Source organism: Saimiri boliviensis, chromosome 10, assembly GCF_048565385.1.
Source record: "Saimiri boliviensis isolate mSaiBol1 chromosome 10, mSaiBol1.pri, whole genome shotgun sequence".
Taxonomy (NCBI): Eukaryota; Metazoa; Chordata; class Mammalia; order Primates; family Cebidae; genus Saimiri; species Saimiri boliviensis.
The window spans coordinates 23001706-23028668 of NC_133458.1; the positions used below are offsets into that span (position 1 = coordinate 23001706).

At 48.0% G+C, this 26963-nt stretch overlaps 1 protein-coding gene across 6 annotated transcripts; it reads left to right on the top strand.

Moving 5' to 3' along the window:
- The first annotated feature begins 571 nt into the window (after positions 1–571).
- AKR1B1 (aldo-keto reductase family 1 member B) lies at positions 572–17123 on the top strand. 6 transcript variants are annotated; one of them, XM_074379040.1, is made up of 12 exons: positions 1266–1531; positions 1814–1915; positions 1997–2056; positions 8106–8273; positions 8967–9083; positions 10052–10129; positions 10421–10543; positions 11051–11157; positions 11469–11550; positions 12142–12225; positions 14175–14257; positions 16702–17123. In XM_074379040.1, exons 1-12 carry the CDS (start codon positions 1298–1300, stop codon positions 16742–16744), a joined length of 1281 nt encoding a protein of 426 aa, XP_074235141.1. In that variant the 5' UTR covers positions 1266–1297; the 3' UTR covers positions 16745–17123. The 6 variants fall into 6 exon arrangements, with proteins under 6 accessions (XP_039328759.1, XP_074235144.1, XP_003921028.1 ...); XM_074379043.1 differs by lacking the exons at positions 1266–1531; positions 1814–1915 and adding an exon at positions 696–817; XM_074379041.1 differs by lacking the exon at positions 1814–1915 and having other exon boundaries at positions 1277–1531.
- Positions 17124–26963: the final 9840 nt, after the last annotated feature.

The following is a 26963-nucleotide window of genomic DNA, read 5'->3' on the forward strand; positions in this document are numbered from 1 at the left end:
AGTCTTACTTTCCAAATTCTTCTGAGTGTTCTGGATCAAGCTAATCAAGGCTTTCTAACCTCGAGAGCATCAAAGGAGGCTGGCTTTTGATGGAAGGCTTGCTGAACCACAACCGGTATGCACAGACACAGCTAACACCTAGAGTGGGGTGCAGAGACAGCTCTAGGAGGCTACAAAAAGGCTCGGCAAACCCGTATTTTGTGAAGGTGCTTTGCAAAAAGATTGCAAGCCATTTTTCTGGCATACGCCTTTGTCTAAGAACAAAGTGCGGTAAACTACACGTGTAGTCAGTATGATTCACATCCATTAAGGAAAGGGTATTCGTCAGATTCCCAAAGAGCATCAAACTGGGGTTGGACAATAGACAAAGGTATTCTTCTGGGCTCTTAAATAAAACCAAAACTTCTTTCCAGTCTATGTATTTATAGGATGCCTGTTATTTTTGCTAAAGCATTCGCTTTTCCGCGAGATACAGGAGCTGGCAAACTCTTTTCTGCCATGCGGGGCGCGGGCGAACGGTTGGGTCAGAAAGAATCCGGTGCCGCTAGGACCTGGCGGAAGAAGCATCCCCACCGACCCCCGGGGAAGACTGCGACGGCCCCTCCGGCACGACCAATCAGAAGGCTCCGTCGCGCAGCGGAGCACCAATCGCAGGCGCCCTTTCTTCCAGGCGCACAGGCTATTTAAAGGTACGCGCCGCCGCCGCCGCGGCCCGAAGGTTCCGGTCGGGGGTCTGGGGAGCGCAGCAGCAATGGCCAGCCACCTCGTGCTCAACAACGGCGCCAAGATGCCCATCCTCGGGCTGGGCACCTGGAAGGTAGGTGCTCGGGAGGCGCGGGCCCGGGGCTCGCCTCGCACTCTTTGCGCGGCCTGTGTCGGGGAGGGACCCGGAGTGACCCTTAGCGGCCCCCGCCGCCGACGCCCGGCCTGCTGGGAGCCACGCGCTGGCTTGCCGGGTCCCCAGCGGGCTCGGGTCGGGCCTGCGGGGACCGGGGGCCGGGGCTCCCGGGGCTGGCCCTGCGCATCAGGGCGGGCATCCTGCGAGTGGGCTTTGGGAGCAGCACATGGGAGCCCCCGCCCCACCGTGGGCGACCCTTGGTGGGCGGCTCCCCAGTCCTCATTTGGAATCCGAACGGGCGCCCCAAGCGGCACAAAGCTAAAGGGAGGCGGGGAAAACGGGCTTCCAGACCGGTGAATCGGTCGCAGACTGGGACGTGGAGCCCTGGGCGAGATGTGGTAGCTCAGCTCCAGCCTCCTTACCCTCGAGGCACCTGTGGCTCCATTGCCTTACTTGCAAATGGTTTGTCTCAATCGTTTCCGTTCTTGTTCTCCCTCAGGAATAAGCGTCTCAGGTGGAACCCGTAGAGGGCAGAGAATTAAATTAGGTGGTGTGAGTTTGCCCAGACCCAGCTGTTTCCAAGGTGCAGCGCCGAGCTCCTCTGCCAGGCGCCGCTTCTGGATGTCCTGGGTCTGGAACTCGGGGGAAAATCTGAGCACCCCACAGCCAGTTGAAAATTCAGCAGGCGCCAAGGTTAGCATTTTCCCTGGAACACCTCAGCAGCACACAGCGTCCCTGAGAAGTGCATAACCGGATGAAAATGACAGTAGGACGCGAAATGTCATAGGATATAAAAAACTAAAAATACTAACCTGATTATCTGAAAATCGAGCAATACAGGTGGTGGTATGGGAGCTGAGGCAAAACCCAGTATTTTAAGCTACTTATTAGTATCGTGTATTACATTCCACAGCCATAACCTGGATTTCTCTCTCTCTTTCCATTTCTTGTTGTGTATTTGTTTTTTTGAGACAGGATCTCACTCTTTTGCCCAAGCTGGGGTGCAGTGGCACAATCATGGTTCATTGCAGCCTTGAACTCCTGGTCTCAAGTGATCCTCCCGCCTCAGCCTCGCGAGTAGGTGGGACTATAGGCGCTTGCCGCGACGCCTGGCTAATCTTTTTTTCCCCCCTGAGACAGTCTCTCCTTATTGCTTAGGGTGATCTCCAATTCCTGGGCTCAAATCACTCCTCCCACCTCGGCCTCCCAGAGCTACAGGTATGAGCTATCTGGCATGCCCATACTCCAGGTTTTTCCTCTTAAAATTTGAATATGGGCCTGGGCATTGGATATTTACATGCAGACAAACAGAAAGGACTGAGTGAACCGTGAGATGGTTTGAAATAGGACCGAAGAGTTTACATGTACTCTCAAACCTGCTGTTGAAAGTTAGTATAAGGTGAGTAAGAAAAGGGTCCTAGATTTGCCTCAGGGAGAGTGTTTCTTGGCTGAAATGATCAGGGTACATAATTTGTTCCCTCCAGAAAGTCCAGTCATGGCTCTAAGGGGGTAATTGAATTAAAGCCGTGAAACCAAGCTAATTTCCATTAGTTGCAGGTTATGCTCTTGGAATGGATGCAGAAGGATGCTTTCTTGGCAGTAGCAAATACTTTCTGATCATGAAGCAGCCGTAGATATATACATGTATCTGGAATAAAAATTACTTAACAGTATTTAACCTATGTGGGCTGCTTTTCAATTTTTTTATTCGATTCCATTTTTCCAAAAATAATTGTTACTCTAGAAGCTAGTTTTGTGATCCATCATTCGAAAATCAGTACTCGAGGGTAAATAAGGAGTGAAAGTGTATTTTGTTTTTTTTTGAGACAAGGTCTCACCGTCACCCAGGCTGGAGTGCCGTGGCATGATCATGGTCCCTGTAGCCTTAACCTCTTGGGCTCAAGCTGTCCTTATACTTCAGCCTCCCAAGTAGCTGGGACCACAGGTGTGGGCCACCACACTTGGCTACTTTTTAAAAATTTTTTGTAGAGACAGATCCCTGGTGTTGTCCAAGCTGAGGAGTAAAAGTTTTTATGAAAGAGGGGTTCAGATCATTCACTTGAGCACTCAGTGGCCCCAAAAGCTGTGTATTTGTTTAAGATAACATCATCAAATCTGTACATTTAGGTTATGCGTTCCAGTAGACAGAGTTCATTGAGAACTTGGATAGTCGTCTTCTTTTACTGCTATATCTAGCACTTCTCACAGTGCTTGGCAAATACAGTAGTAGGCATCCAAATGTTATGAGTTGAATTCATATGAAGCAGTGAAACAACTTTAGAGATAGCTGTATGGTGAAGACTCCCTCTCGTATTTCTGTGAGCGAGGAGATCAGCTTGGTATAGAATTGTGCAGTAGGGGCAGGGGAGAATGGTGGGTCAAACTAATCAAGGATAGACTTGGAGAGTCAACTCCCCTTTTTTTTTAATGACTTAAAACCTTTCCCTTGTACATATTCTTTCACAGATGCATGACAAAAGATGTGGTCCTTTGCTTGTCGTTGTGACAGCTGGAGGTGGCCCGGCAAGCAGGTGCAGTTCCTTGTTCTAGGTCTTTCCATGCTGTAGCGGCTGTGTTGTCTCTTTCAGACCCTCAACAGGGCTCTGGTAGTCTCTTCTCTACTCTTGAAAGTCCTCAAACTCCCTTCTCTCCTCAGGTGAGGGTTTCAGGCAGGTGGAAGACCATCTCTGCTGCAGACCCATGTGGCTTGGACAGGGTTTCTTTCTGGCACGCTTGCCTTCTGCATTGGATAGTAAACAAGCCCAATGGCCAGGTACCAACGTAATGTAATCCCAGCATTTGGGAAGCCAAGGAGGACTGATCATCTGAGGTCAGGCATTCGAGACCAGCCTGGCCAACACGGTGAAAACCGTCTACTAAAAATACAAAGGTTAGCTGGGTGGGGTGGCACGTGCCTGTAATCTCAGCTACTCGGGAGGTTGAGGCAAGAGAATCGCTTGAATCTGGGAGGTGGAGGTTTCAGTGAGCTCAGATAGCGACACTGCGCTCCAGCCTGGGCAAGAAGAGCAAAAAAAACTCCATCTCAAAAACAAACAACAACAAAAGAAAACAAGCCCATCGTAGCACTGTAAAGCCAGGAAGCCTTTAAAACAGAGATGACATCTGGTGCCAGCCAGTGTCTTGTTACTGATAATGTTTTTAATCTAGTTGAAAATTGTTGGAAGTAAATAGTCATTGTAAGTCTCCTGTGTACACTCACAGAATACTCCTAGGGCTGGAGGTACAACTGTGTTTCTGCATCTTTTTGCCATGATCACTGCCTCCTTCCCACCTAGGAGCCTTGTGTGATTTTTTTCCCCTAATTGGCCCCACAATAAAAGTGTAATATCACGGATAATATTGTACTTCTGCTTATGGCCAGTAGCCGCCTAGAGGGTCACAGGCCATTCTGTAAGCAAAGGGTTTTTTGGCCCGGAAGAACTAATTTTTGTCTCTTTGGGGACACTAGCATCCATGTTGAGAACGCGTGAGGTAGAAGAAAATGTGCCGAGAAAGACTTGCTCCACCTTCCCAGGTGGGACAGGCTTGTGATGGCCCAAGATCCTTGGATGGGGTGAGGGTTGAGGCTCTGCGGGCAGGGAGGTAACACAGGAGCCGGGTTTACTGTTCACTTCCCTGGTCTCTCTAAAGCCCCCATCTCCTCCTCTTCAAGACCTAAGACATTTAAATAAGTCCTGCCCCTGCAGGGGCAGTCCTGGTCCATCCACATCTCAAGTAGTTAGAAACAGCAGTGCTTTGGAATTTGGGACAAATTGATTTCAATAGAACAAGAGGAAGTTAATCTCGGTTGCTAAACCTGATTCCGAGTGATGGTTTCCTGTTCTTTGCTCCAGGACTATCGCCAGCACACTATTCTCATGCTTCCTACCCAGGACAGTTCCTTTTCTCAAAGTGAAGTTTCCTTTCCCTCCACCCTTTCATTTCAGTAGTAACACCTGCTAACTAGAGAACATTTCAAAGAAGTACAACAAGAAGAATTCCGGCCAGGCGCAGTGACTCACACCTGTAATCTCAGCACTTTGGGAGGCCAAGGCGGGCCAATCACGAGGTCAAGAGATCGAGACCTTCCTGGCCAACATGGTGAAACCCCGTCTCTACTAAAAATACAAAAATTAGCTGGGTGTGATGGCATGCGCCTGTGGTCCCAGCTACTTGGGAGGCTGAGGCAGGAGAATCGCTTGAACCCAGGAGACAGAGGTTGCAGTGAGCCAAGATTGCGCCACTGCACTCCAGCCTGGTGACAGAGCAAGACTCTGTCTCAAAAAAAAAAAAAAAAAAAAGAAAAAGAAAAAAGAGTTCCCTCTTCCCAGAGATCCCCGTGGTTCATATATTGCAAAGTATTCAGTCTCTGAGATACTTCGGCTTTATCATGAACGCTGACCTTTGTCTTCCTGTCTGGAGCCATGGCTTGCTTTTTGACTTGCAGAGGGAAGAGAGGGAGGGATGTCTTGAAGTAACTAGCAAGACCTGTAAGCAAAAGGGAAGAGGATTAGGTTTTAAAAGGGGTGTTGTGTGTGTCTGTGTAGGAGAGAGACACTGATTTTCGTTATCAATGTCTCACAGTTGGTGTTAGCGGGCTGGTGTTATCAAAGGAGGAAGTAGGACCCTGTCTTGAAGAGGGGGTACAGAACTCAAGGGCAGAGGCTTCTCACTGCCATCACTTGGTGCTGTCAGCCCAGAGCGTTGCAAAATCACTACCCAATGAGCTTTGCAGGGCCAGAGTTCTAGGGGAAATGGGCATGCGTGGCTTTGCCCATCAAGGGCAGATTAGTGGCAGGATCGAGTTAGAAACATGTAGGATTTATATGATGGGGTTGTAATTTCAGTGTTTCATATATTGTGTTTCTATAGCTCTCATAGTGATGGGTGTGCCTGGACACACTCAGTATGTTTTCATAGTTACCTTCTTTTGAGGAGTCTCAGTCTGGACCCCTCCCTCTGTTGGCATTTTCTCTCGGTGACATGGAATGGGGAGATACTGTCACGCATTGGCATTCCCAAGTTTAGTGAATGGTTTCTAAACCAGAGCTTAAGTTGGCTGCTCCGTTTTTCATAAGGCAAATTAGTCTCTCTCAGGGAAGGGCTCTGCATTGAGATAATTAGCATTGAATGTGGTTGTGGATCCTCGTACATTTTCATTGCAGAGGTGACTTTTTCTTTTTCTCTGGAGCGCTTTGATCAGCCTCCCAGCACGCATGTCTCCAGCATGTTTCCAGCCAATCAGCACATTATCCGAGGAGAAATCAGTAGCAGCTTCTTCATGACCTCTTGCAGTCATTGCTGTCCTTTACTTTCTCTGAAAATATTACACAACTTTTTTTCATTTCGTGCCAACTGTTTGGCAACCTTGATTTTCCAAGTGTGTGCTCTTTTGGTTCCAGATAACTGAAAAACCACTTTAATCTTAAGCAGAAAAGATAAGATGTTTGGGGCGGGGATTCATTGCAACAGCTGCTCATGTCAGGTGTCTGAGATTCATGGTTCTGAATGATGTCACCAGGATTCAGCCTCCCTCTGCGTCCCTCCAACAGCTCTGGGCTCGCATTCTCCTAGCTCAGTGACCCCAGCAGAACCAGGGCTGGTCTCAGTGGCTCCAATTCAGGTGCAAAAATGGAGTTTCATGGCCTGAGTTGAGTCATGTACCTGCCCCTGCACCAATCATGTGGCAGGTGGTGCGTGACTAGGCCAAGCCTGTGGAGTGTGCCCTCCCCTCTGTCCCAGGCTTTGAGGGGCCGGGCAGGCACAGTATAGTATATGCAGCAGCAGCTCCTCAGAGAAAAACCAGTCAAGGTGCCATTAAGCCTGGAGAACGTTCAGTGTGTCCTGGGCAGTTTGCCGTGTGGGCGCCAGTTCTCTCTGCGGGGGGCAGATGTCCTCTGCTCTCCCTGCTCTCATCAGCGGTGGCTATCCCTGGACACCACTCAGAACCTCTGGTAAGGCATTCTTCTGTATATTCTGTGATCATCTGCTCTGTTCCTTAAACTGTGCAGAGTGGGGAAGGCTGCAAGGGCAGCTTTTGAGGTCCTCCGGGGAAATAGGTCTCCAGGTCCTCTGAAGGCCCAGTCTTAACCCACAGCTTTGATTAGCCTCCCCATCCTGCCTGGCTGGCCCCTCTGAGGTGGGGAGTGCGCTCCATGCTAACAGGCTGTGGTCATGGGCTTGTTCAGCTGGGCCCTTTTCTTCCCCAACGCCTGTTGAAAATAGCTGATGTCAAAACACAGATGTCTGCAGCTGCTGTGGCCCTGGGGGAGTTTTCCTTTCATTTGTTTCTACCCCAGCTCTCCAAAGGAATGCGTTCTGTTCAGTCAGCAGTCCACTGCACATGTTTATTGCTCAGCTCTGTGATCGTAGTAGGATAGTGGAAGTTGGGGATATGTGTCCATGCAGTCTGTCTGGGTGCCAGTGAAGCGTGATGCCATGCAGGCACTTCCTCCTCCTCCTCCTCAGTAGCCAGGCTTCCCTCAGCTGTTCTGGTCACTCAGATGGTCCGGTGGCTTGGCCATGGACACCCATTCAGTCATTTTGCCGGGCCGACCACTAACCATTTGATGATCTTCCATGATCTGCATTGCCCACCGGCCCCGTTCCCCTTTAACTAATTTCTGTCTGCTAATATCTCTGAGGGCCATCTCCCCTTTCCCCATCTTTCGAAACAGATCCTCTTACAGTGAGAGTGGACACATGGACCTTTGAAGCAACATCAGTGATGTTCCTGACTTCATGATAATCTCCCAGAATGCTTAAAAACAAGCAATTGCCAGTACTGGAAGCCATGCATGAAAAGAGAACATAAGGGGCAGGCATTCGCTGGCTGAACTGGGGAGCCAGATGGGAATTGGGGTTCATAGGGCAGCTGTTTTCGAACTGTGTTGAGATATTTAAAGGAAATGGCTTCCCTTACTATCTCAGCATTCAGAGAGTGGGGAAATGTTTTTAACACAGTGGTTTGCAAATCAGTGGATGTGAAGAAGCAAGGAAATGAGATGGCTTTAGCATATCTTTTAAAAGTGATCTGACCTGCGCTTAAGTGGCTGTCAGATTCTACAGGGCAGTACTGTGGCCTTTCACCTCGATCCCCCGCGTCAGAGGTTGGTAGTCCAGAATGCTGCTGCGGAAGCACACCCTGGTCTGTCTTTGTTGAACAAAGAGACAGGCTGGTCAGCAAGGATCAGTGGCTGCCACCGCCCCTCCTCCTCCCTGCTGCGCAAACTGTGTTCTGTAGGGTTCACGTTCCTTATCCTTTCAGTCCCCTCCAGGCCAGGTGACCGAGGCTGTGAAGGTGGCCATCGACGTTGGGTACCGCCACATCGACTGTGCCCACGTGTACCACAATGAGAATGAGGTGGGGATAGCCATTCAGGAGAAGCTCAGGGAGCAGGTGGTGAAGCGTGAGGAGCTCTTCATCGTCAGCAAGGTATTATTCCACGGTGGGGCTGGCAGGGGCTCTCGGCCTCATCGTCCGTTGGTGCATCAGCCTGAAGCCAAGTCCACACTCAGCACAGCTACAGTTTTCACTGACAGGCGATTCTTCCAGGGGAAACGTGTCAACCCAGGGCCATACAGGGCTCCAGAGCTTGCCCATCCTTGGCTCTCTGTTAGACGGTCATTCCGTCTGGGCCTATTGCTTAGAGCCCCGTGCTGATGAGGTTGAGGTTGTGGGTTGGCCCTCTCTCTCCAGGGAGTTGCTTTCAAGGATGGAACTTGGTTCCCATCTGCAAACTGAATCTCCACTGCCGGCCACTGTCTTTGACCTGAGATACTGATGCTCAAAGGACGTGGGGCAGGAGGATGGGGCTGGCTCCAGAAACACTAGCCCGGGGGGAAAGTTGCCCTGAGAGTTCATGCTTAGGCCTAGAGCGGGCTGGCCAATCTGTCCATTCCATTTTGTGTCCTCTTTTTGGTCCTTGGGAGAGGTCTTTGTGACCTGGTCAATCCTGCCTGCTTTCGGAAAGTTAGGATCCAGTACACAATGGAAATGCCCTCACAAGCATTCACAGCATCGTGGTGAAACAAATGGGTTTTGGGGAGAGGAGACTGCTCTGTCTTCCCAGCCAGGAAGCCACCTTGTGGCTGGCAAAGATGACATGTGCTCTCTCACTGGCTTTAGCTGTGGTGCACGTACCATGAGAAGGGCCTGGTGAAAGGAGCCTGCCTGAAGACGCTCAGCGACCTGAAGCTGGACTACCTGGACCTCTACCTTATTCACTGGCCAACTGGCTTTAAGGTATGGAATGCCTGGTGTAGACCAGGTCCCTTGGCGCAACCTGTGCTGTTTTGAGCTCCCTTAGCAGATGATATGTGGGTGACTTTCTGTTCTTGCTGCTCAAGGTATAACCAGTGGACCAGCAGCACTGCCGTCACCTGGGACCTTCTTAGAAGGTCTCAGTCTCATGCCCCACCCAGGCCATTTGAATCCGTACCACTGGTGACTCACAGGGACACTTCTTCCAAGTTGGAGGAGCACTGCTCTTTTGTCAGTCGGTAGTTGTGTAGTTTAAAACGGTGTCAGCAAACATGGCTACTGTCTGTAGTGTACCATGGGGCATGGTCAGCCCTGGCGCTCCCCTCCAGGCACGTGCACACATACCCCCCCCACACGAGTCCCTACCCACATTCTGCACACATATGCTCTCCTGTGGCAGCCTGGTAAATATTTGTTGGCAGTCTGGTTCTTTGCACAAGAAGAACTTGAGAGTTACTACGTCTTTTGTCTTTTTTTTAGCCACTGCCTCAGTTTTCTGCTGTCAGCCAGGTCCAAAGTGTGGGTTTAGCTTTATCTTATAGCCCTGTTTTATTGCACCACAGCTTGTCAGGGCTGAAGGGACTTGACTTTTATCTTTTGATTTTTAGGGCTAAGCTGGGGAGGCTGGGCCAGGCCAGGTGGTAGTTTTATAGGCCAGTGACCCTCCAGGCCTTGGGTACCCGTGAGTCCTTCCTGTGTCCATCACATTGCAGTCAGTGGCAGAGCTAATGTCTGTGGCCAAGTAGTGTCTATGTCTCCATCTGACAGTCTCAGCTCCAGCCCGTTTGATAGTGTTGGCTCTCCGCCTATCACCTTTTCATACGGGCACACAGATTGACCCTAGCCACCTGTGATGGTTTAGAATTGTTTTAGAGGCCAGCTTCCCCCTCCAGGTCTGTGGAGGACAATTACTGATCGTTTTGTTCGTTTGTTTTTTATTGTAATGACAGCCTGGGAAGGAATTTTTCCCATTGGATGAGTCGGGCAACGTGATTCCCAGTGACACCAACATTCTGGACACGTGGGCGGTAAGGCAGTCCCTGGTCAGACCTTGCTTTCATGACTGGTTTCCTGTTCTCCTTACCAGCAATTTGCCTGTCATTCCTCACATTGCATTTTGTTATTCTGTCACTGTTGTTTGCTCTTATCTCATTGAAGCCAGCCTGGCTTTCGTCTCACTCTCTCTTGGCTTCTGAAAGGTCTAATTCGTGGGCACTGAGGAGTGAGAGCAGGACCTGTTAAACTGGCTCAAAAGACATTTCTGATCCTGCCCTTCCTGGGCTCGTTTCTGCACCACACAGACACTCTTTTCTCTGTAGGCCATGGAAGAGCTGGTGGATGAAGGGCTGGTGAAAGCTATTGGCATCTCCAACTTCAACCATCTCCAGGTGGAAAGGATCTTAAACAAACCTGGCTTAAAGTATAAGCCTGCAGTTAACCAGGTAACCATCCCCCAGGGACACCAGCACTGCAGCAATGCTGTTTTACTGTCCCATGCTGATAGGGACTTCTCGTCCACCTCACCCAGCGAGTGGCCAGGAGGCGGCTCCTGGGCATTGGCAGTCTGAGTTATGATTCAGCATGACACAGCACATCTGGGAGAGGAAACTTAACAGGAGAGAAAGGGTTTGAGCCTGGCTTGTGACGATTTGGGGTCTGACAGATGAAGAGGCAGCCATTGAGATCCTCAGACCTGTGCTAAGTGGCTAAAGCCAGGAAAAGCCTCTAGGGCCCATGAAAACATCTATAATAAGATGATAGTAATAATAGAATAATATCAAGGATACTACCTGGGAACTCTAGGAAGTTGTTACAGCTTATCTGGGAAATAGGGTGTGTGTTATATAGAGAGTTCTCTGTGGGTTGAGGAGGGACTTTAGCATAGGAACCTTTGTCTGTGTCACATCAGCATGCAGTGCTCTCATCAGCTCTTGTGTTTGCATTTGCAGATTGAGTGCCACCCATACCTCACTCAGGAGAAGTTAATCCAGTACTGCCAGTCCAAAGGCATCGTGGTGACCGCCTACAGCCCCCTCGGCTCTCCCGACAGGCCCTGGTGAGCTTCCCACAGCCTCATGCTCCAGTGTCTCTTGGGGAAGATTAGAAATGACTAAATAGAACAATTCAGCCTCAAGGAAGATGTTTCTGGGGCTGACCTGCAAAGCCTCTTGCTGGTTTTCCTCAAAAGGTTGGAGTTTGCAGTAGGACACCTACTCTTTTTCCGAAGGGTTGTGGGTTCTTAACCCAGCTCTGAGGAGGAGGCTGGTGGCTACCCTCTGAGGTCAGTGAGAGGATTAGGATTGGGGTTTCTGGCTGCCGTGAGTGGCGGCCATGGTGGTGTGACCTGGACCGCCTTTCTATCCTCAGGGCCAAGCCCGAGGACCCTTCCCTCCTGGAGGATCCCAGGATCAAGGCGATCGCAGACAAGCACAATAAAACTACAGCCCAGGTACAGCCACTTCAGGTGTTGTGACTGTCTAGAACTCCCTGCATTCCTGATGGTCCCATTAGCCAAGAGGGAGAAGTGACTGAGCCCCGTTACACCCTCACAGGAAGGGAGGTTTGGGGTCCTCAAGTGCAGAGTAGAAAGGGCACAGATGGGGGCTTTAGAAGACCCTGCCATGGGCTCTTAGAGTAATAGTGCCTGCCCCCACCACCCCGAGGGTGACTGCCGTGAAAAACAGCACTTGTTCATTGACGTGGAAGCTCATCTCCGTACAAGTGTGAAAGCTCTTATCAGTCGTGCAGGGAATGTTCTTTCTCCTGAGCGGTAGTATGCGTTCCTAGCCAGTGGAGGGCCTCACTGTGGTCTCATGATTGCCCGAGACACTGAAATCTGTGGCTAGCGCAGGACTCTGGAGTCAGATCTGGACCTCATTGTGACGCCTACCTGTTGCTAGCTGTGCCCTTACATCTCAGGGCCTCTCTCTTCTCACCCTTGGAGTTCTAACATGTCCCGTGGGTTGTGTGTGTGAGGGACTGGGATGATGGTGCGAGCGCCTGGCGTGCGCACACACTCATCGTCTCCCTGGGCTCACAGGTGCTGATCCGGTTCCCCATGCAGAGGAACTTGGTGGTGATCCCCAAGTCTGTGACACCAGAACGCATTGCTGAGAACTTTAAGGTACGATCTTGGCTGGTCGGGCCTGGGCCTCCTCAGTGGAGTAGCGGGTACGGAAGGCCTCTCATCCTGTCCCTGGAGTGTCATCTGTGGGATCCCCACCATCCTGTCCTCTGAGGCCAGGGAGCTGTGGCGAGCAAGCCGTGGATTGAGATGGGCACCTCATGGGTGGAGCAGTGTGCGGGGCAGTCCTTGTGCCTCCGGGGCCCAGTGCTGGGCATGTGCACACCTACACCTTTGCTCAGGCCCTTCAGCCACACCGAGACATCTCCCGGAGAATATCTGGCTCATGGGTGACCCTGCCTGGACCTGCCCTGCACTGGAGTTCTGTCAGTTACCAGCTGCATGATCTTGAGCAAGTCATGTAACTGCTCTGTGCCTCAGTTTTCCTGTCTATAAAATAATACCCATTTTGAGGGTTGTTAAGAAGATTGAATGATGCATCAAAGTGCTTCACATGGTGCTTAATACCTTAGTAAGTGATCAAGAAATGTTGCTGGGCTAAGTCCAGGGGCTGCAGAGGACCGTCTGGGCCACTTAGCCCACTCACCAGCTCTGCAAGGAGTTCGTGTGATGATGGGCAGAGCCCAGACCTGTGTCAGGGCACCGGTGAAGTGCTCAGTGTGGCAGCCAGAGCAGCTCAGGATACCTAGTGCCACCTCCCTCCCCACCCGCCCTTGCAGCATTGAGAGGGAGCCACGCCGGAAGGAGGGCAGCTCAGGGGAGTCCTGATGGCCCGAGAGCCTCTGTCCTCACTGAGCAAAGCGGCTCTGCCAGGGATGCTCCATCTTTATCCAAGATCTGTGCCAGATGCCTCACAGCCATGGGCACGGGGCTCTTGGGCAGGCCCCAGCTCCGGTGCAGGACGGCTCTGTTTCCACAGCAAGCGGCTGATTTTGCCCAGTTCCACTGCCCGGAGGTTGTGGCCGTAATGCATGCCACCTGTCACATATGAGACAGGGATGGAGTGATCCCTGAAGAGGGGAGCAGAGCGCATTGTTTAGTAGAGGAGACGTTTTCCTTACGCACAGGTGGATGTTCTGAGCACAGAAGATAAAGTGGCAGAACAGTGGCCACTGAGGGAAAGGCACATCCCATCAGAGGCACGTCCTTTGTTTCATATTTCACTTTTTAAGGAATTAGAAAAAAATATAAATGATTAATCTCAAAATGCCAACCCAGTTATTTCATTTTTGCATCTTACTGTGTAGTCTTTGCACATTTTTGTGTGATCGTAATCACAGAGCCTATAGTAGACTCTCTTTCTGCATATTCTGGAATCATCTGAAGCTGAGAGCCCTTCGGCCCTGGGAGTGTGTGTCACCCTCTCGTGGGTCTCACCCAATGCTGCCTGCCTGCCTGCCTCCCTCCCAGCCTCCATTCCAGCTGAGTTCTGTGCCATCTGCTGCCTTCATGCAGGTGGTTCTCTTCTCCCACTTTACCTTTCTTGCCCTCTCTTTCAAAACTTTACACTTCTTAGGCCATGTCAGATACCATCTCTTTGGCTGTGGTTGTTCAGTTCCTCAGCTGGGATCCATTTGGAATGCCTCTCCCCTTCCTGTGCTCTGTTCAGCGTCTTATACAGTGTGTGATTAGTTAATTGCGTTACAGCTGTAGATATACCTCTGCCCTTTGCTTGGTAAACAGGCAAAGGCACAGCTTACCCATCGTTATATTCTTTACTGCAGCTTATCACAACGGAAGTGCTCAGTAGTGTTTGTTGAAATGAGATAAAATGTGTCATTTTGCCGGGAGGCTCTGGAAAGGAAGGACTGTTTCCATCGTGCCATATATTATCTAGCCCAACATGGATATTTCAGCTTTTTCTAAGTTCGGTTTGTCTTAGCGCTCCTCTCTGCTCAAAGCCAGGGAAAGCATCTCCTGGGTCCTGTGCGGTATTCTGTCTTTTGTTTTTATTTGCAGAGCTTACTGGATTTTTGCTTGTTTTTTAGGTCTTTGACTTTGAACTGAGCAGCCAGGATATGACCACCTTACTCGGCTACAACAGGAACTGGAGAGTCTGTGCCTTGGTGAGGTGAGTGAGCCCCAGCGTGAGAAGCAGTTCCCAGGAGATCCTCAGATGCTGCAGAGCCAAAGAGTGATCCCCGCAGGCTTCGGCGTCCGTGTCCTCCTGTCGCTGCTGTTCTGGCTTTGCATGTTACCTTGCTTTCTCATCCACATGACCTGCATTGGCTGAAGATGCCAGGAGATCCGCTCTTGGTATCTTCTTCCCACCCAGGGGCACTGACGGCCTGACCTGAAGTAATTACGTGTTTAGGCATTTAATTTTTGAATCCTAGTGGTTCATCTGAAACCAGGTGACCCTGGATCAAACTCTGGAAGAATTTGCCTGTGACTTTTTGTCTCAGTGACCCTCATGAAAGGGGTTTGGTAGGAAGCCCCTGGTGCTGGGGTTCAAGACAGTCCCAGCTCTGACCCTGGTAAGCCACATGGCTGCGAGACAGGCCCTCTGAGCAGCAGGCACCTCGTGCTCCAGCCACACATTCTCTGGTTCTATTTCCTCTGCATGGTAGTTTGGAATCTGAAGGAGCTGCCGAGGAAGGTTTTCTGTGGGTTTTTTTCTCTCTCTTTTCCTACCATTACAATAATTAGATGATGCTTGTAAGTCACTTTCTGGTTGAAAGAAGGAACTTCTCATTTTGCACTGGAGACTAAGACCCTTCTTTTCTCTCACTACCCTTATTCTCGTCTGAGCGCTCTGTTTTCACACTCTCTCCTTTAGTACTTCCTCTTCTAAGCAAAATTGGAACATTCCCTAAGATGGGTGGGCTGCCAGCTTTCCAGTGCCTGTCCCTTCCCTCCCCGGAGTTTGCACTGCTGGGGGCTTCAGCCACCACCCCAGGCAGGTGTTTGCCAAGTCTGCCTTGTGGACGGTAACTGCCCTGCATCAGGCATGCGTGTGCCTGACAAGCCTGCTGCTGCTGCCACACTGCGGCCTCAGTCAAAATAGGCCACAAACAGAGCATGTCACAGGCAGCCCAGGCCAGCGCCCTTTCAGATATCTCTGTGAATGGCGCTTAACCTTAGACATGAAAATCAATTTTGGATCTAGTGGACAAGGAAGAAAAGAATCAGTCACCAAGTTACATTCGTTCTTCGTTCAGAATCTGTCCATTTATCCGTCTTCCTTTCCCCTCCCGCTTCAGACAGTGGACTGAAGCTCTCAGGGCTGAGGAACCACGGTGGTTTTCTCATTGCTCCCTTTACGGTTAGACTCCTCTGCCCTCCAGCACTGTTCTAGAAACCTCCGTTTGATTATCCTGTTGCATAGTGGTGAGTGGGAGGAAGAGGCTAACCCTGACATGCCCAGGTCTCCTAGGGAGTTTTCTCTAACTACACACATGCCACCCCTCCCTGTGGCAGATAATGCTTTATTGAGCCTGACTTGCTGATGTCAGTGTCACTGTCCTTGGGTACACAAAAAAGGCAGACCATGGAGAGCTTTTGAATGGCTTTAAGAGCTACAGAATCTAAGCACCCAGCTTAGAGTACATAACTCTGGCCTTGCACTCCCTGCCCAGCCATCTGTCTGGCATTCCTGCCGTTATGTTGCCATCACAGCCGCCGGCCCTGCTGGATGGACGGTGAGTGAGCCTTGGCAGACACCCGCACCTGTGCTCCCTGCGCTGTTGCGAATATCAAATCTCCGACCGTTGATTGAACTCACTCCAGCCCCTGATACAAGGAGGCTCCCTCTGTCCTCAGAGCACTTGCCATTGCTTCTCTTATCCTTTGAGATTGAGTCACATACTGACTTTTAACATCTGTCTTTTTTTTTTTTTTTTTTTTTTTTGAGATGGGCTTTTACTCTGTCACCCAGGCTGGAATGCAATGACATGATCACGGCTCACTGCAGCCTTGACCTCCTGGGCTCAGACGATCCTCCCATCTCAGCCTCCCAAGTAGTTGGGGATAGAGGCATGTACCACCATGCCTGGTTAATTTTTAAAATTTTTTTATAAAGATGGAAATCTTGCTGTGTTGCCCAGGCTGGTCCCAAACCCCTAGTCTCAAGTGATCCTCTCGCTTCAGCCTCCTGAAACACTGGGATTACAGGCGTGAGCCACTGTGCCTGGCCTACCTTCTCATATTATTACACCCTCTTACTGTTTAAGACTGTAAGATGCTGTCTGGTCCTGCCAGCTAGACTGAGTTACTGGGAGGCAGAAATCGTGTTGCCATCCTGCACTGTGCCACCCCAGGCACAGTGCTGGGCGTGTGGGGAGGGTGGTGTCCCTCATGCATGTGCTGCTTGGTGACTGTAGCGGTAGAGGGGTCTGGCGGGTTAGTTCCTTCCCCCCAGCTGCAAAACCGTGATCTGCAGAGTCAGAACTAGCTTTTTGCCTCTGAGGTTCTATTTTCTTTCTTCAGTGAGACAACGTCATTTCTCTATTGGGAGTTGGATAGAGTCAAAATCACCTCTTCGAAAAGCAACTGTTTTCTCTTTTCTCCTGACAGCTGTATCTCCCACAAGGATTACCCCTTCCATGAAGAGTTTTGAAGCTGTGGATGCCTGCTCGTCCATAAGTGACCTGTATCTGTGTTTCCTGCCTCATTTTTTTCCCTTGCAAATGTAGTATAGCCTGTGTCACTCCGCAGCAGGACAGCAGCTTACAGAGTAGCCAGCGAGAGCGTGGCTAGCTTGCTGTTGGCTCTGACGAGGCCTGTCAGTAGAGTAGAAGTCCCTTCCAGTTTGCTTGGCCCTTCTTTTTGCCCCACTGGGGAAAGTATAACCTGAATACCCTTTTCTGACCAAAGAGAAGCAAAACCTGCCAGGTCAAAATGGTGCCACTAACAGCTGAGTTTTGACTGCTTGGAACTGTAACCCTCTAAGCAAGACTTCTCTTTGCCTCAAATAAAAAGTGCTTTTGTGAGTTTGAGGCTGTTTGGGTTTTTTTAAAAAAACAATAGCAACCTTCCATCTCCCTTCAACCATCACTCTCCAGATACCCATCCAGCAGGCCAGTCAGTGATACAAAAGGAGTTAGGACTTGGCTTTTCTACAGGTCCTTAACTACAAGTTGGGGGCCCATCACCCCAGCACTTTACCCGTTTAGCTTTAGGGCTGTGGGTCTCATCCTGGCTGCACACTGAGTCACCCTGGGGGGCTTTAAAGGCTGGTGATGCCCGGACCTGGAGGCTGATCTGATTGGGTTGTGGCCAGGACAGCAGGAGTGTACAGGCTCTTCAGTGAATCCAGTGTGCAGCCAAGGCTGAGCCACAGCTTTAGGGTAAGCCTGGGTTCGATTTCACGGATCCCTTGGTTCCTCCTCCTATGTGTGAAGGCCAAAGTCAATGTTGATTAAACAGCACAACTTTAGAGAAACTGCTTTCCTGAAGCCTGTTGTCTAGATGAGAGGGAAGAAAAGCATAAATAAATGGCTTCTAGTTGGATAAGGATGAATGCTTTAAATAGAGTTACAGAAGTTAAAGGCTTGGAGGCCAACTGCTGTTGCTTTTGTTATCATTTCTTTATCGAGAGTTAAATTGACAAAGGCCAAGAAAGGAGTGGAATGGACAAGTGCTGACTTGAAAGTCCATCAAGTGAGGTGGTTTAGTGGCCGGCCTTCTTTATTGGATACTTAGGCCCCCCATGATCAAGTCACATTAACTGCTTTGCAGGTGATCTGTGTTTAAAATGCATCTCTAAAGGTATAGTTAATTGGGCAGCAGAGATTCCTGGTCCTCACCCAGGGATGAAGGGGCGCACCTACCCCCTCAGCAGTGGGGTTGAGCCCAGTGGAGAACACAGAGCCCCACTGCACAGGCTACCCTCACTACCTGGCAGCCTCGAGCCTGGGCCCCTCTTGGCATCTGCCGATCCCAGTGGTCCAGGTTGCCCCGCTGGAGTAGGCAGGTCATACCTTATCCCAACTTAAACTGCAGACCTCTTACGTCGCCCTCTGATGATTAAGAGTGGATTTTAGTTTTGTTACAGCAGTCACGTCAAATCATCTGACCTGATTGCCACTCCTGTTTCTCCAGTTGGCTTCAACAGTGGAAAAACTTTAAGGTAGTCACTGGTAAGACTTTTTAAATCTGTTACCTGCCTTCTAGATCTCTGCTTAGGATAGACCATTATAGCACAGCAATTTGAGACTCAGCCCGGGAGCATAAACAAGAGAAAAGGCAAGCTGTGCAACCACCCTCCCTACTTTGTAGCAGAACCCTCAGATTTTATCAAAGGACTGCCCCTTAGGAGCCTTGCCTGCAGTGGAGGAAGAGAAGGTGTGCCGCAAATGACAGAACAGGTGGTTCTGCATTTTGAAGCCCCAGTCATATTCTAAGCAGTCAGTGGCTCAGGCTCAGGTAAGGCCTGTTGCTGTATGCCGAAAAATGTGGCTTAGGAAGCAGAAGGTGAGGCTGTGGAGCTCAGTGGGACCAGCTTCATTCCACTAACAGTTCATCCAAGGAGCGGATGGATGCAAGAAGGTCCATGGATCGAGAGAGGTGCTGCTTCATTCGCCAGTGGAGAGCTCCTTTCTTCCTTCCCCTTGTGGAATCAAAACCCCTGCACCTTCCTGGGCAGACTCCAGGCCAGCCTCGGGACTCTGGAGGACTCATCACGATGAAGTCACCCTTCAGAGGGCAAAGTCAGTGGCAGTTACAGAACAATGGTGCTGGCCCCGTCTCTGAGGACCTTTGCCCCTGTGTAGTTGGGGGCACAGCGTACATTCATGAAACAGTGGGGTTTCACCAAAGTAATGTTCCAGCCAAAGAGCAGAATTGTTAACGTAATGAGACCAATGGAAAGACGTAACTAAGTATTAAATCACACGGGCAAGTAAGATCTGCACTGAAAAATCTCTGAACAGTGCCTCTGAAGACTTGATTTCAAATAGCATTGTTTTATAGAGTCTGACTTCAAAGAGCAAGGTTTCTCAACACTACGTCATTTATGTTGATAAAATTGCAGAAACCACTGCAGTGTGATGTCCTTGGTGCTATCATGGCTTATCATGGGGCTCATTTGCAGGACCTTGAGAGAGTGCCCAGCTAGGATAAGCACAGTCAGTATTGGATTCAACCCAGGAAGGCTTCTCTGGAGGGGCGTTCTGGGAGTTCATGGCTCTGTAGGATCCAGTCCCCTAGGTTATACCAAGCCTTTCTGTCCCTTGAAGGCAGCGTAAGCAGCTGATGGCTCCTCAGGTCCTCTTCCAGCCCCGAATCCCAGTGTAGCCTGAGGTGCCAGCTTCTGTTTTCCACACCCTTCTATCCAGTTTCTAGAACAGCACTTGAGCACAGGAGTCAGTAATGTTCAGTTGCATGAGTGAGTGAGGGAGTGAACAAAGCGTTTTTCTTATAATGCCTATTAAAACCCCCCAAGTTGTGAAATCAGGATATATTAAGCCCAAATGCTAGCTGTTCAGTTCTGATCCTGGCCCAGAATTCACCGAATGTTGGCTGAGGGTTCTGTGACTATAGACTTTAGATTGCAGTTCTACCTCTGATTCAATCTATTGGCCTTCATTTCTTCAACCTACAAAATGCCTGCCTCATCATGAAGATTGCATGAGATAATGAAAACCCCCTATCCCAACAGCACTCAAAACATGCTAGCCATTATTGTTGAAATTAATGTCTCTTTTTTTGAGATGGCGTTTCACTCTTGTCGCCCATGCTGGAGTGCATTGGCATGATCTCGGCTCACTGCCAGTTCTGCCTCCTGGGTTCAAGTGATTCTCCTGTCTCAGCCTCCTGAGTAGCTGGGACTACAGCCGTGTGCCACCATGCCTGGCTAAGTTTTGTATTTGTATTTTTATTTTTTTAAGTAGAGATGGGGTTTCTCCATGTTGACCAGGCTGCTCTTGAACTTCGGACCTCAGGTGATCCACCCACCTCAGCCTCCCAAAGTGGGATTACAGGCATGAGCCACCACACCCAGCTGTTAATATCTTTATAATCAAATGTTGACAAGAGAAGCAAACCTATCCAGTCCCTTAAGGCTTACAAAGGTGGTGCCCCCAGCGGGTAGAGCTAAGCCCTGAGAGGTGCTTTTTTCTCTCCGGGAACAGCACTCCATCCTCACGCAAAGGAAGGGATTCTCCTGACACACCAGTGAGCAGCACACAGTTTTTATTCCCTACTCCTAGGATTGTATTTCATGGCCAGAAGAGTGAGTCCTGAAGAAAATGCTGTCCATGGGCTGGTAAGTTACTTGTTTCATACCAATAAGTAGAATCAGAGTGCTAGAGACAGAAAAGACTGCAGACGTCATCTAATAATCCATTGTTTCTCTAAGCCAGAGCATTCAAATTTGTTTTTGGCAGCAGACTCCATTCTTCAAAAGAACTTCTGCCTGGATCCTCAATATGTAACCCAGATACAGGCGGAGCTACTGTGGTTTCAGTGGGGGAGGAATCTGGGGCCCAAGCCAGCAGCACCCCTTCCCACCTTCCCCTCCACCCATGATGATGCTGGAACAGTTTCAAAGTCTTGAAATCTAATGTCCTGCTTTTTGTTTGTTTTTATCAACTATAAAGATTTATTTCGGCCAGGCGTGGTGGCTCAAGCCTGTAATCCCAGCACTTTGGGAGGCCGAGGCGGGTGGATCACGAGGTCAAGAGATCAAGACCATCCTGGTCAAAATGGTGAAACTCAGTCTCTACTAAAAATACAAAAAATTAGTTAGGCATGGTGGCGTGTGCCTGTAATCCCAGCTACTTAGGAGGCTGAGGCAGGAGAATTGCCTGAACCCAGGAGGCGGAGGTTGCGGTGAGCCGAGATCGCGCCATTGCACTCCAGCCTGGGTAAAGAGCGAAACTCCGTCTCAAAAAAAAAAAAAAAAAAAAAAAAAAGATTTATTTCACACAGTTGCTGGTATTCAGCAATTTTGGAGAAGCTTAGCTGAGTGGTTCTATATGAAAGCTTGACTGGGGCCAGAGCCTATGATTTCAAGATGGCTCACTCAACCATGGGGAAGTCAGTACTGGGTATTGGCAGGAGGCTCATTTCCTTCCTATGTGTACCTTTCCCTAGAGCTGCCAGACTGTTCATGACGTAGTGGCTGACTCTCCCGGAGAGTGATCAAAGAGAGCACAAAGTGGAAGCCACAATGTCTTTTATCATCTAACCTCAGAGGTCATATAGCATCATCTCCACAATAGCCTATTGGTTACAATGGTCAGCCCTATCCACTGGGGACACCTTGGAGGGTGACCCCCAAAATTTGCAACCTGAAAACTACACTCTGTTTAGAAAGCATTTCAAAGTAACTGTAAACATGATACTTTAAAATAATACATATTCAAATTAGCAACAACAAAATCTCTGAGGATTAGAGAGTTGAAGTGAACAACCAAACTCACACCGCAATTTAGTGGCAGAAAGGGGCCTGGAATCTAGGTCTGTGGAAAGTAGTCTATGGCATTATAATATTATTACAATGGCATTCCCTTATAATAAAAATGATAGTCTTTTACACGTGAATAAAACTTTATTGCCAGGCCAGCTCATGTCTGTAATCCCAGCACTTTGTGAGGCCGAGGCAGGTGGATCACCTGAGGTCAGGAGTTCGAGACCAGCCTGGCCAACATGGCAAAACCACTTGTCTACTAAAAATACAAAAGTTAGCTGAGCGTGGTGGTGCATGCCTGTAGTCCCAGATACTCAGAAGGCTGAGGCAGAAAAATCACTTGAACCTGGGAGGCGGAGATTGCAGTGAGCTGAGATCAGGCCACTACAATCCAATGTTGAGTGACAGAGTCAGACTCTGTCCCCCCTCCCCCCCAAAAAAAACATTGCCAAGTAATCAAGGCTAACATCAATGGTGACAGATTATGTTGATAATATATAGTCAGGATATGATGTTATAACAATGACACTTGACCTCTATGATCTTCCTTCCAAAAACCAAAACCCTAGTCCAATCATGAGAAACATCAGACAAATTGCAATGGAGGGGTATTCTGCAAAATACTTAACCAGTATCCCTCAAAACCATCAAGGTCATCAAAAACAAGGAAAGTTTCAGAAACTGTCACATCCAAGAGTAATGGAGGCAGGAAGTCTCATGTAGTGTGGATGGGATCCCGGGATGGCAGAAGGACACTGGGTAGAAACTCAGGCAGCCTGCATAAAGCAGGGACTTGAATTAATGACATCAATATTGGTTCATTATACCAAAGGTACCATAGTAATCTCTCTTCACACTTTTTTGTAAATCTAAAACTATTCTAAAATAAAATGCCTTAAAAGAAAGCTTTGTAAGAGTGGTCTTTCTAAACAATAGACAATATGTCTACCTAGATTACTTATCTGCTTTTAAAATGTCTGCACCTTTTTTAGATCAAGCAGATAAAATTATTAGCAAGGGTACAGATTTAAATGGCATAATTACTAATCTTGTTCTTGGAGAACACATATTTCTAAGCACATGTGTAGCATTTATGTAAATCAGTGAAATGCTAGGCCAAAGTGCTGGCCTCAACAAATATCAATGAACTGATATATAAGTAGTAGTCTTCCTCTGGCCACACATAAAATTATTTTTAAAAAAAGTAACTGGAAACTGCCCTCCACATTCATTTGGAAATTTTGAAATAGATATACAATCAATTCAAAGGTTAAAGAAGAAAAAATAACAGCAAACACTATATATGGCATATATTAATTACCTAAGGCAATTTAATAGGTATAAATTTACCTATTAAAAACCCAAACATGGTTTTAAGAGTTTTATATATTTTTCAATCCTCACAATCCTATGAGGTTGATTCCCTTGCTATCCCATTTGCAGATGAAAAAACTGGGACCCATAGAAGATAAAGAACCTGCACTAGATCAAATAACTGGAAAACGGTGGAGCTGGGATTTCCACTCGGGCGGTCTGGCTCTGGAGTTCATCCCCCAGTTCTGTTGGTCTGCCTCCTAATGTAGAAAACACGTGTGGAATCCTAACAACTTTTGGGATGCAGCCAAAGCAGTACTCAGAGGGAAACTTACAGTGTTATGTCCATTAAAGAAGCTGAAAAACTAGTTAAAATTTTCTCCTCAAAGAAAATCCCAGACCAAGATGGCTTCATAGAAGTGTTGTATGTAACGTTCTAGGTACAGACAAACCAATCCTACATAAGTTCTCCCCCCACTCCAAAAAAAAAAAGGAAAAGAGGGAGTACTTTCAGACTCATTTTACTCAGCCAACACAACTCTGACACTAAGATTCGACTAGAACAGTTCAAGAAAAGAAAATTACAAACCAATCTCATCAAAGAACATAGTTGCAGAAGTCCTAAACAAAATCAGGTTAACCACATCCGATGACGTATAAAAGAATGATTCATGTGATTTTATCACAGGAATGCAATGTTGATTTAATATTAGAAAATCATGAATGTAATCCATCACATGAACGAATTAAATGTATATGCGTATATTCAAGTAGAAAAACATTTGACAAAATTCGAAATGGTGTTATGATACAATCTTTTGGCAAACTAGGAATAGGAGAGAATGTCTTTACCTGGTAGAAAGCATCTGCATGAGCTGATCACAGTGCGTTCCCACAGTGTACTCTACAGCTCTATGCTTCTACATGAATGAATCTCAAAAGTACTAAGGAGAATACTAAGGAGGAAGAAAAAGCTAGTCACATAAAAAAGACATACAGTCAGAAGCCATTTATTTAAAATTTACAAGTAAGTAAAACTAAAACACATTTTTTTAAAGGATAGAATCACAGGTCATACAACTACCAAGAAGAGAAAGAGAAAGATTTATTCCAAATTCAAGGGCGGGAGTTAGAGTGACTCTTGATACTGAAGTGGGATATACAAGGAGTTCTAAAGTACTGTTTTTTTTTCTTTACCTGAGTTCTGAGAACATGTATAATTCTTTAAATGATACACAGAGATGTTATATACTCTTCTGTATGTATGATTTATTTCTACTAATTCTCCTTTTTAAAAATTAAGATAAGGTCTCACTATCATCCAGGTTGGAGTGCAGTGGCACAATCTCGGCTCACTGCAGCGGCACAATCTCGGTTCACTGCAGCCTCTGCTTCTGGGGACTCAAGTGATCCTCCCATCTCAGCCTCCCAAGTAGCTGGCACTATAGGTGCACACCACCATGCCCAGCCATTTTTTTGGATTTTTCGTAGACACAGGGTCTCCCCATGTTGCCCAAGCTGGTCTCAAGCTCCCGAGCTCAAGTGATCCACCTGCCTTGGCCTCCTAAAGTGCTGAAGTTACAGGCGTGAGCCTACATGCCTGGCCTATATGTGATGTATTTCATAATAAAAAAAAAATGTTTGCTGAGTAAATGATCTCATTTGATCCTTATGACAGTCCTGTGAGACTTGTGTGTCATGGTTCTTCCTTTACAGATGATAAACTAAATCGAGAAAACTCATTTGATATGCCAAATACCGCACAGCTAGTCAACGGTTTCACCTCCAAACTCTATGACTTTTCTACTGAATCACACTGAAGATATTTTTATGACTACCTCTGCTGCTATCTTAACTCTACATACAGAAAAATTTGATTGCCCAACTGCCTCATTGAGCAAAAGAAGTGAAGTCCTTTAAGCAGAGGTATCTTTTCATCTCGTCTCCTACAATTCTTGGCTTTGCTTTGTAGATAAGATATATATTCACCAGTGATAAACTGTGTTTGCCAGAGTTGCAAGCCAGGAATAATTTCAGTGGTATTAGAGAGTTGGTCAGAGATTAGAAAACAGATTTCAGAAGAGAATTATGAGTGCCTCATCCTGTTAGAGAACTGGGACCCAGGGAAAAAAGAGCCAGCCTTAGGGCCCAGGGCAGAAGTCAGGTTAAGTTTTGGTAGAAACAGCACAGAGTTAAAGTGCACCAGAGAATAGGGTACTAACCACAGGGTACAGGCGCCCACAGCATGGAGAAAGGACAGGAACAGCCCGTGGGAAGAAAGCAGAGGGTGGCTTTAACACTCCCACCGCCCAGATCCTCTTGGGCCTGCAGCAGAGGCCTCCTGGCCTGGACCTGGGCGGTGAGAACTGCGTGACCTTCACAGATTGGGACTTTGCAGGGTTCTCGGAGGCCATGTGGTCCCAGCCTTCTTTGTACAGGAGGGATCAGGTGGTTTTGCCAAGACCAACCAGGACTAGAACTCATGTCTACAGATGTTTATCTAATGTTCTTTTTCTGTAGGTCCCCTACTTCTTAGTCTGAACACATGACTTTGAAAACCCAGGCCACCCACTTGTGGCCTAATCTGGACTAGAGCTTAGATCGGTTTGTCATCCAGTGGGAAGCCATAGGGTTCAAATCGTGTTTCTGAAGCAGCCTGGATTTCCGCCCTGGGCTGAGCAGGCAAGGGAGGAGTGGCGTAAGTGTCTTCTCTCCCTCCCCTCACGGCCTTGACCAGTGCAAATTCCTTTTTATCTTCTTTGTTGAAATTGTATGTATGATTTTCTTTGTGAAAACGGTTCTGTTCTTTGAAAACAGTTTAATAAAAATTAAAATACATTCCATGGAAAACCAAGTTAGTTAGAGCTCCTGAACACTTTCTGTCCATTTCCCACTTTAGTACCATTCAGTAAGTATTCTTGGTGACCTAATTATATGCCTAGTGTTGTGGCACTATATAAACATATAAAAGATTGTTCAGCCAGGCGCGGTGGCTCACGCCTGTAATCCCAGCACTTTGGGAGGCCAAGGCAGGCGGATCACCCGAGATCCGGAGTTCAAGACCAGCCTGGCCAACGTGATGAAACCTTGTCTTTACTAAAAATACAAAAATTAGCCAGGCATGGTGGCAGGTACCTGTAATCCCAGCCACTCGGGAAGCTGAGGCAGGAGAATCGCTTGAACCTGAGAGGCAGATGTTGCAGTGAGCCAAGATTGTGCCATTGCACTCCAGCCTGGGTAAGAAGAGTGAGACTCCATCTCAAAAAAAAAAAAAAAAAAAAAAAAGAAGAAAAAGGAGATTATTCTGTTCTCCAAGGTACAGATCTGCAAATTAGTGATAGGGCAGTTCCTTGGCAAAGGGTAGCATTTTCCCTTAGAAACAGCTTTATATATGATGCTTCATGTATGATGTTCCTACCATCCTATTTAATTGCATCTCATTTCTTGGTTGTCCCTGCAGAAGGGTTGCAAAAGGATAAGACAAGAAGATCTTGGTCCCTACAACTTGTCAATTTTCTGCCATGAAAGTAGAGGAGATTTCTTTCTATGCGTGCACAGGTAGCTCTAGGTGAAAAACTTTGCATATTCTTCTGTACAGGGAGAAAAACAGCAATAATTTCCTTCCGTTCTTCTCCTCCTCCTCCTCCTCCTCTTTCTTCTTCTTTCTTCTTCTCCTTCTTCCTTCTTTTATTTTTAAGACAGGATCTTGTTCTGTCACGCAGACTTCAGTGCAGTGATGCGATCATAGCTCACTGCAGCCTCAACTTCTCCACCACAAGCAATCCTCCCACCTAAGCCTCCCAAGTAGCTGGGACTACAGGTGTTTACAACCATACCTGGCTAATTTTTTTTTTTTTTTTGTAAATGCAGAGCCTCACTATGTGGCCCAAGCTGAGCAATAATTTCTTCATGGTAGGATGAGGGAGGACAGAACAGACCACTCTAGGTTGGATGTTCCTAAGTTGGGCACAGCATGAAGGCCGGTGAAAAGTTCTATCACATGAAGAGCTGAAGGAAGTACTTAGCTCCCAACTCTACTGCGCGGTAGGGTTCTTCCCTGACCGCGGCACCTACCCTTTCCAGGTATGTGATTCAAATGCTGCTTGGCTAG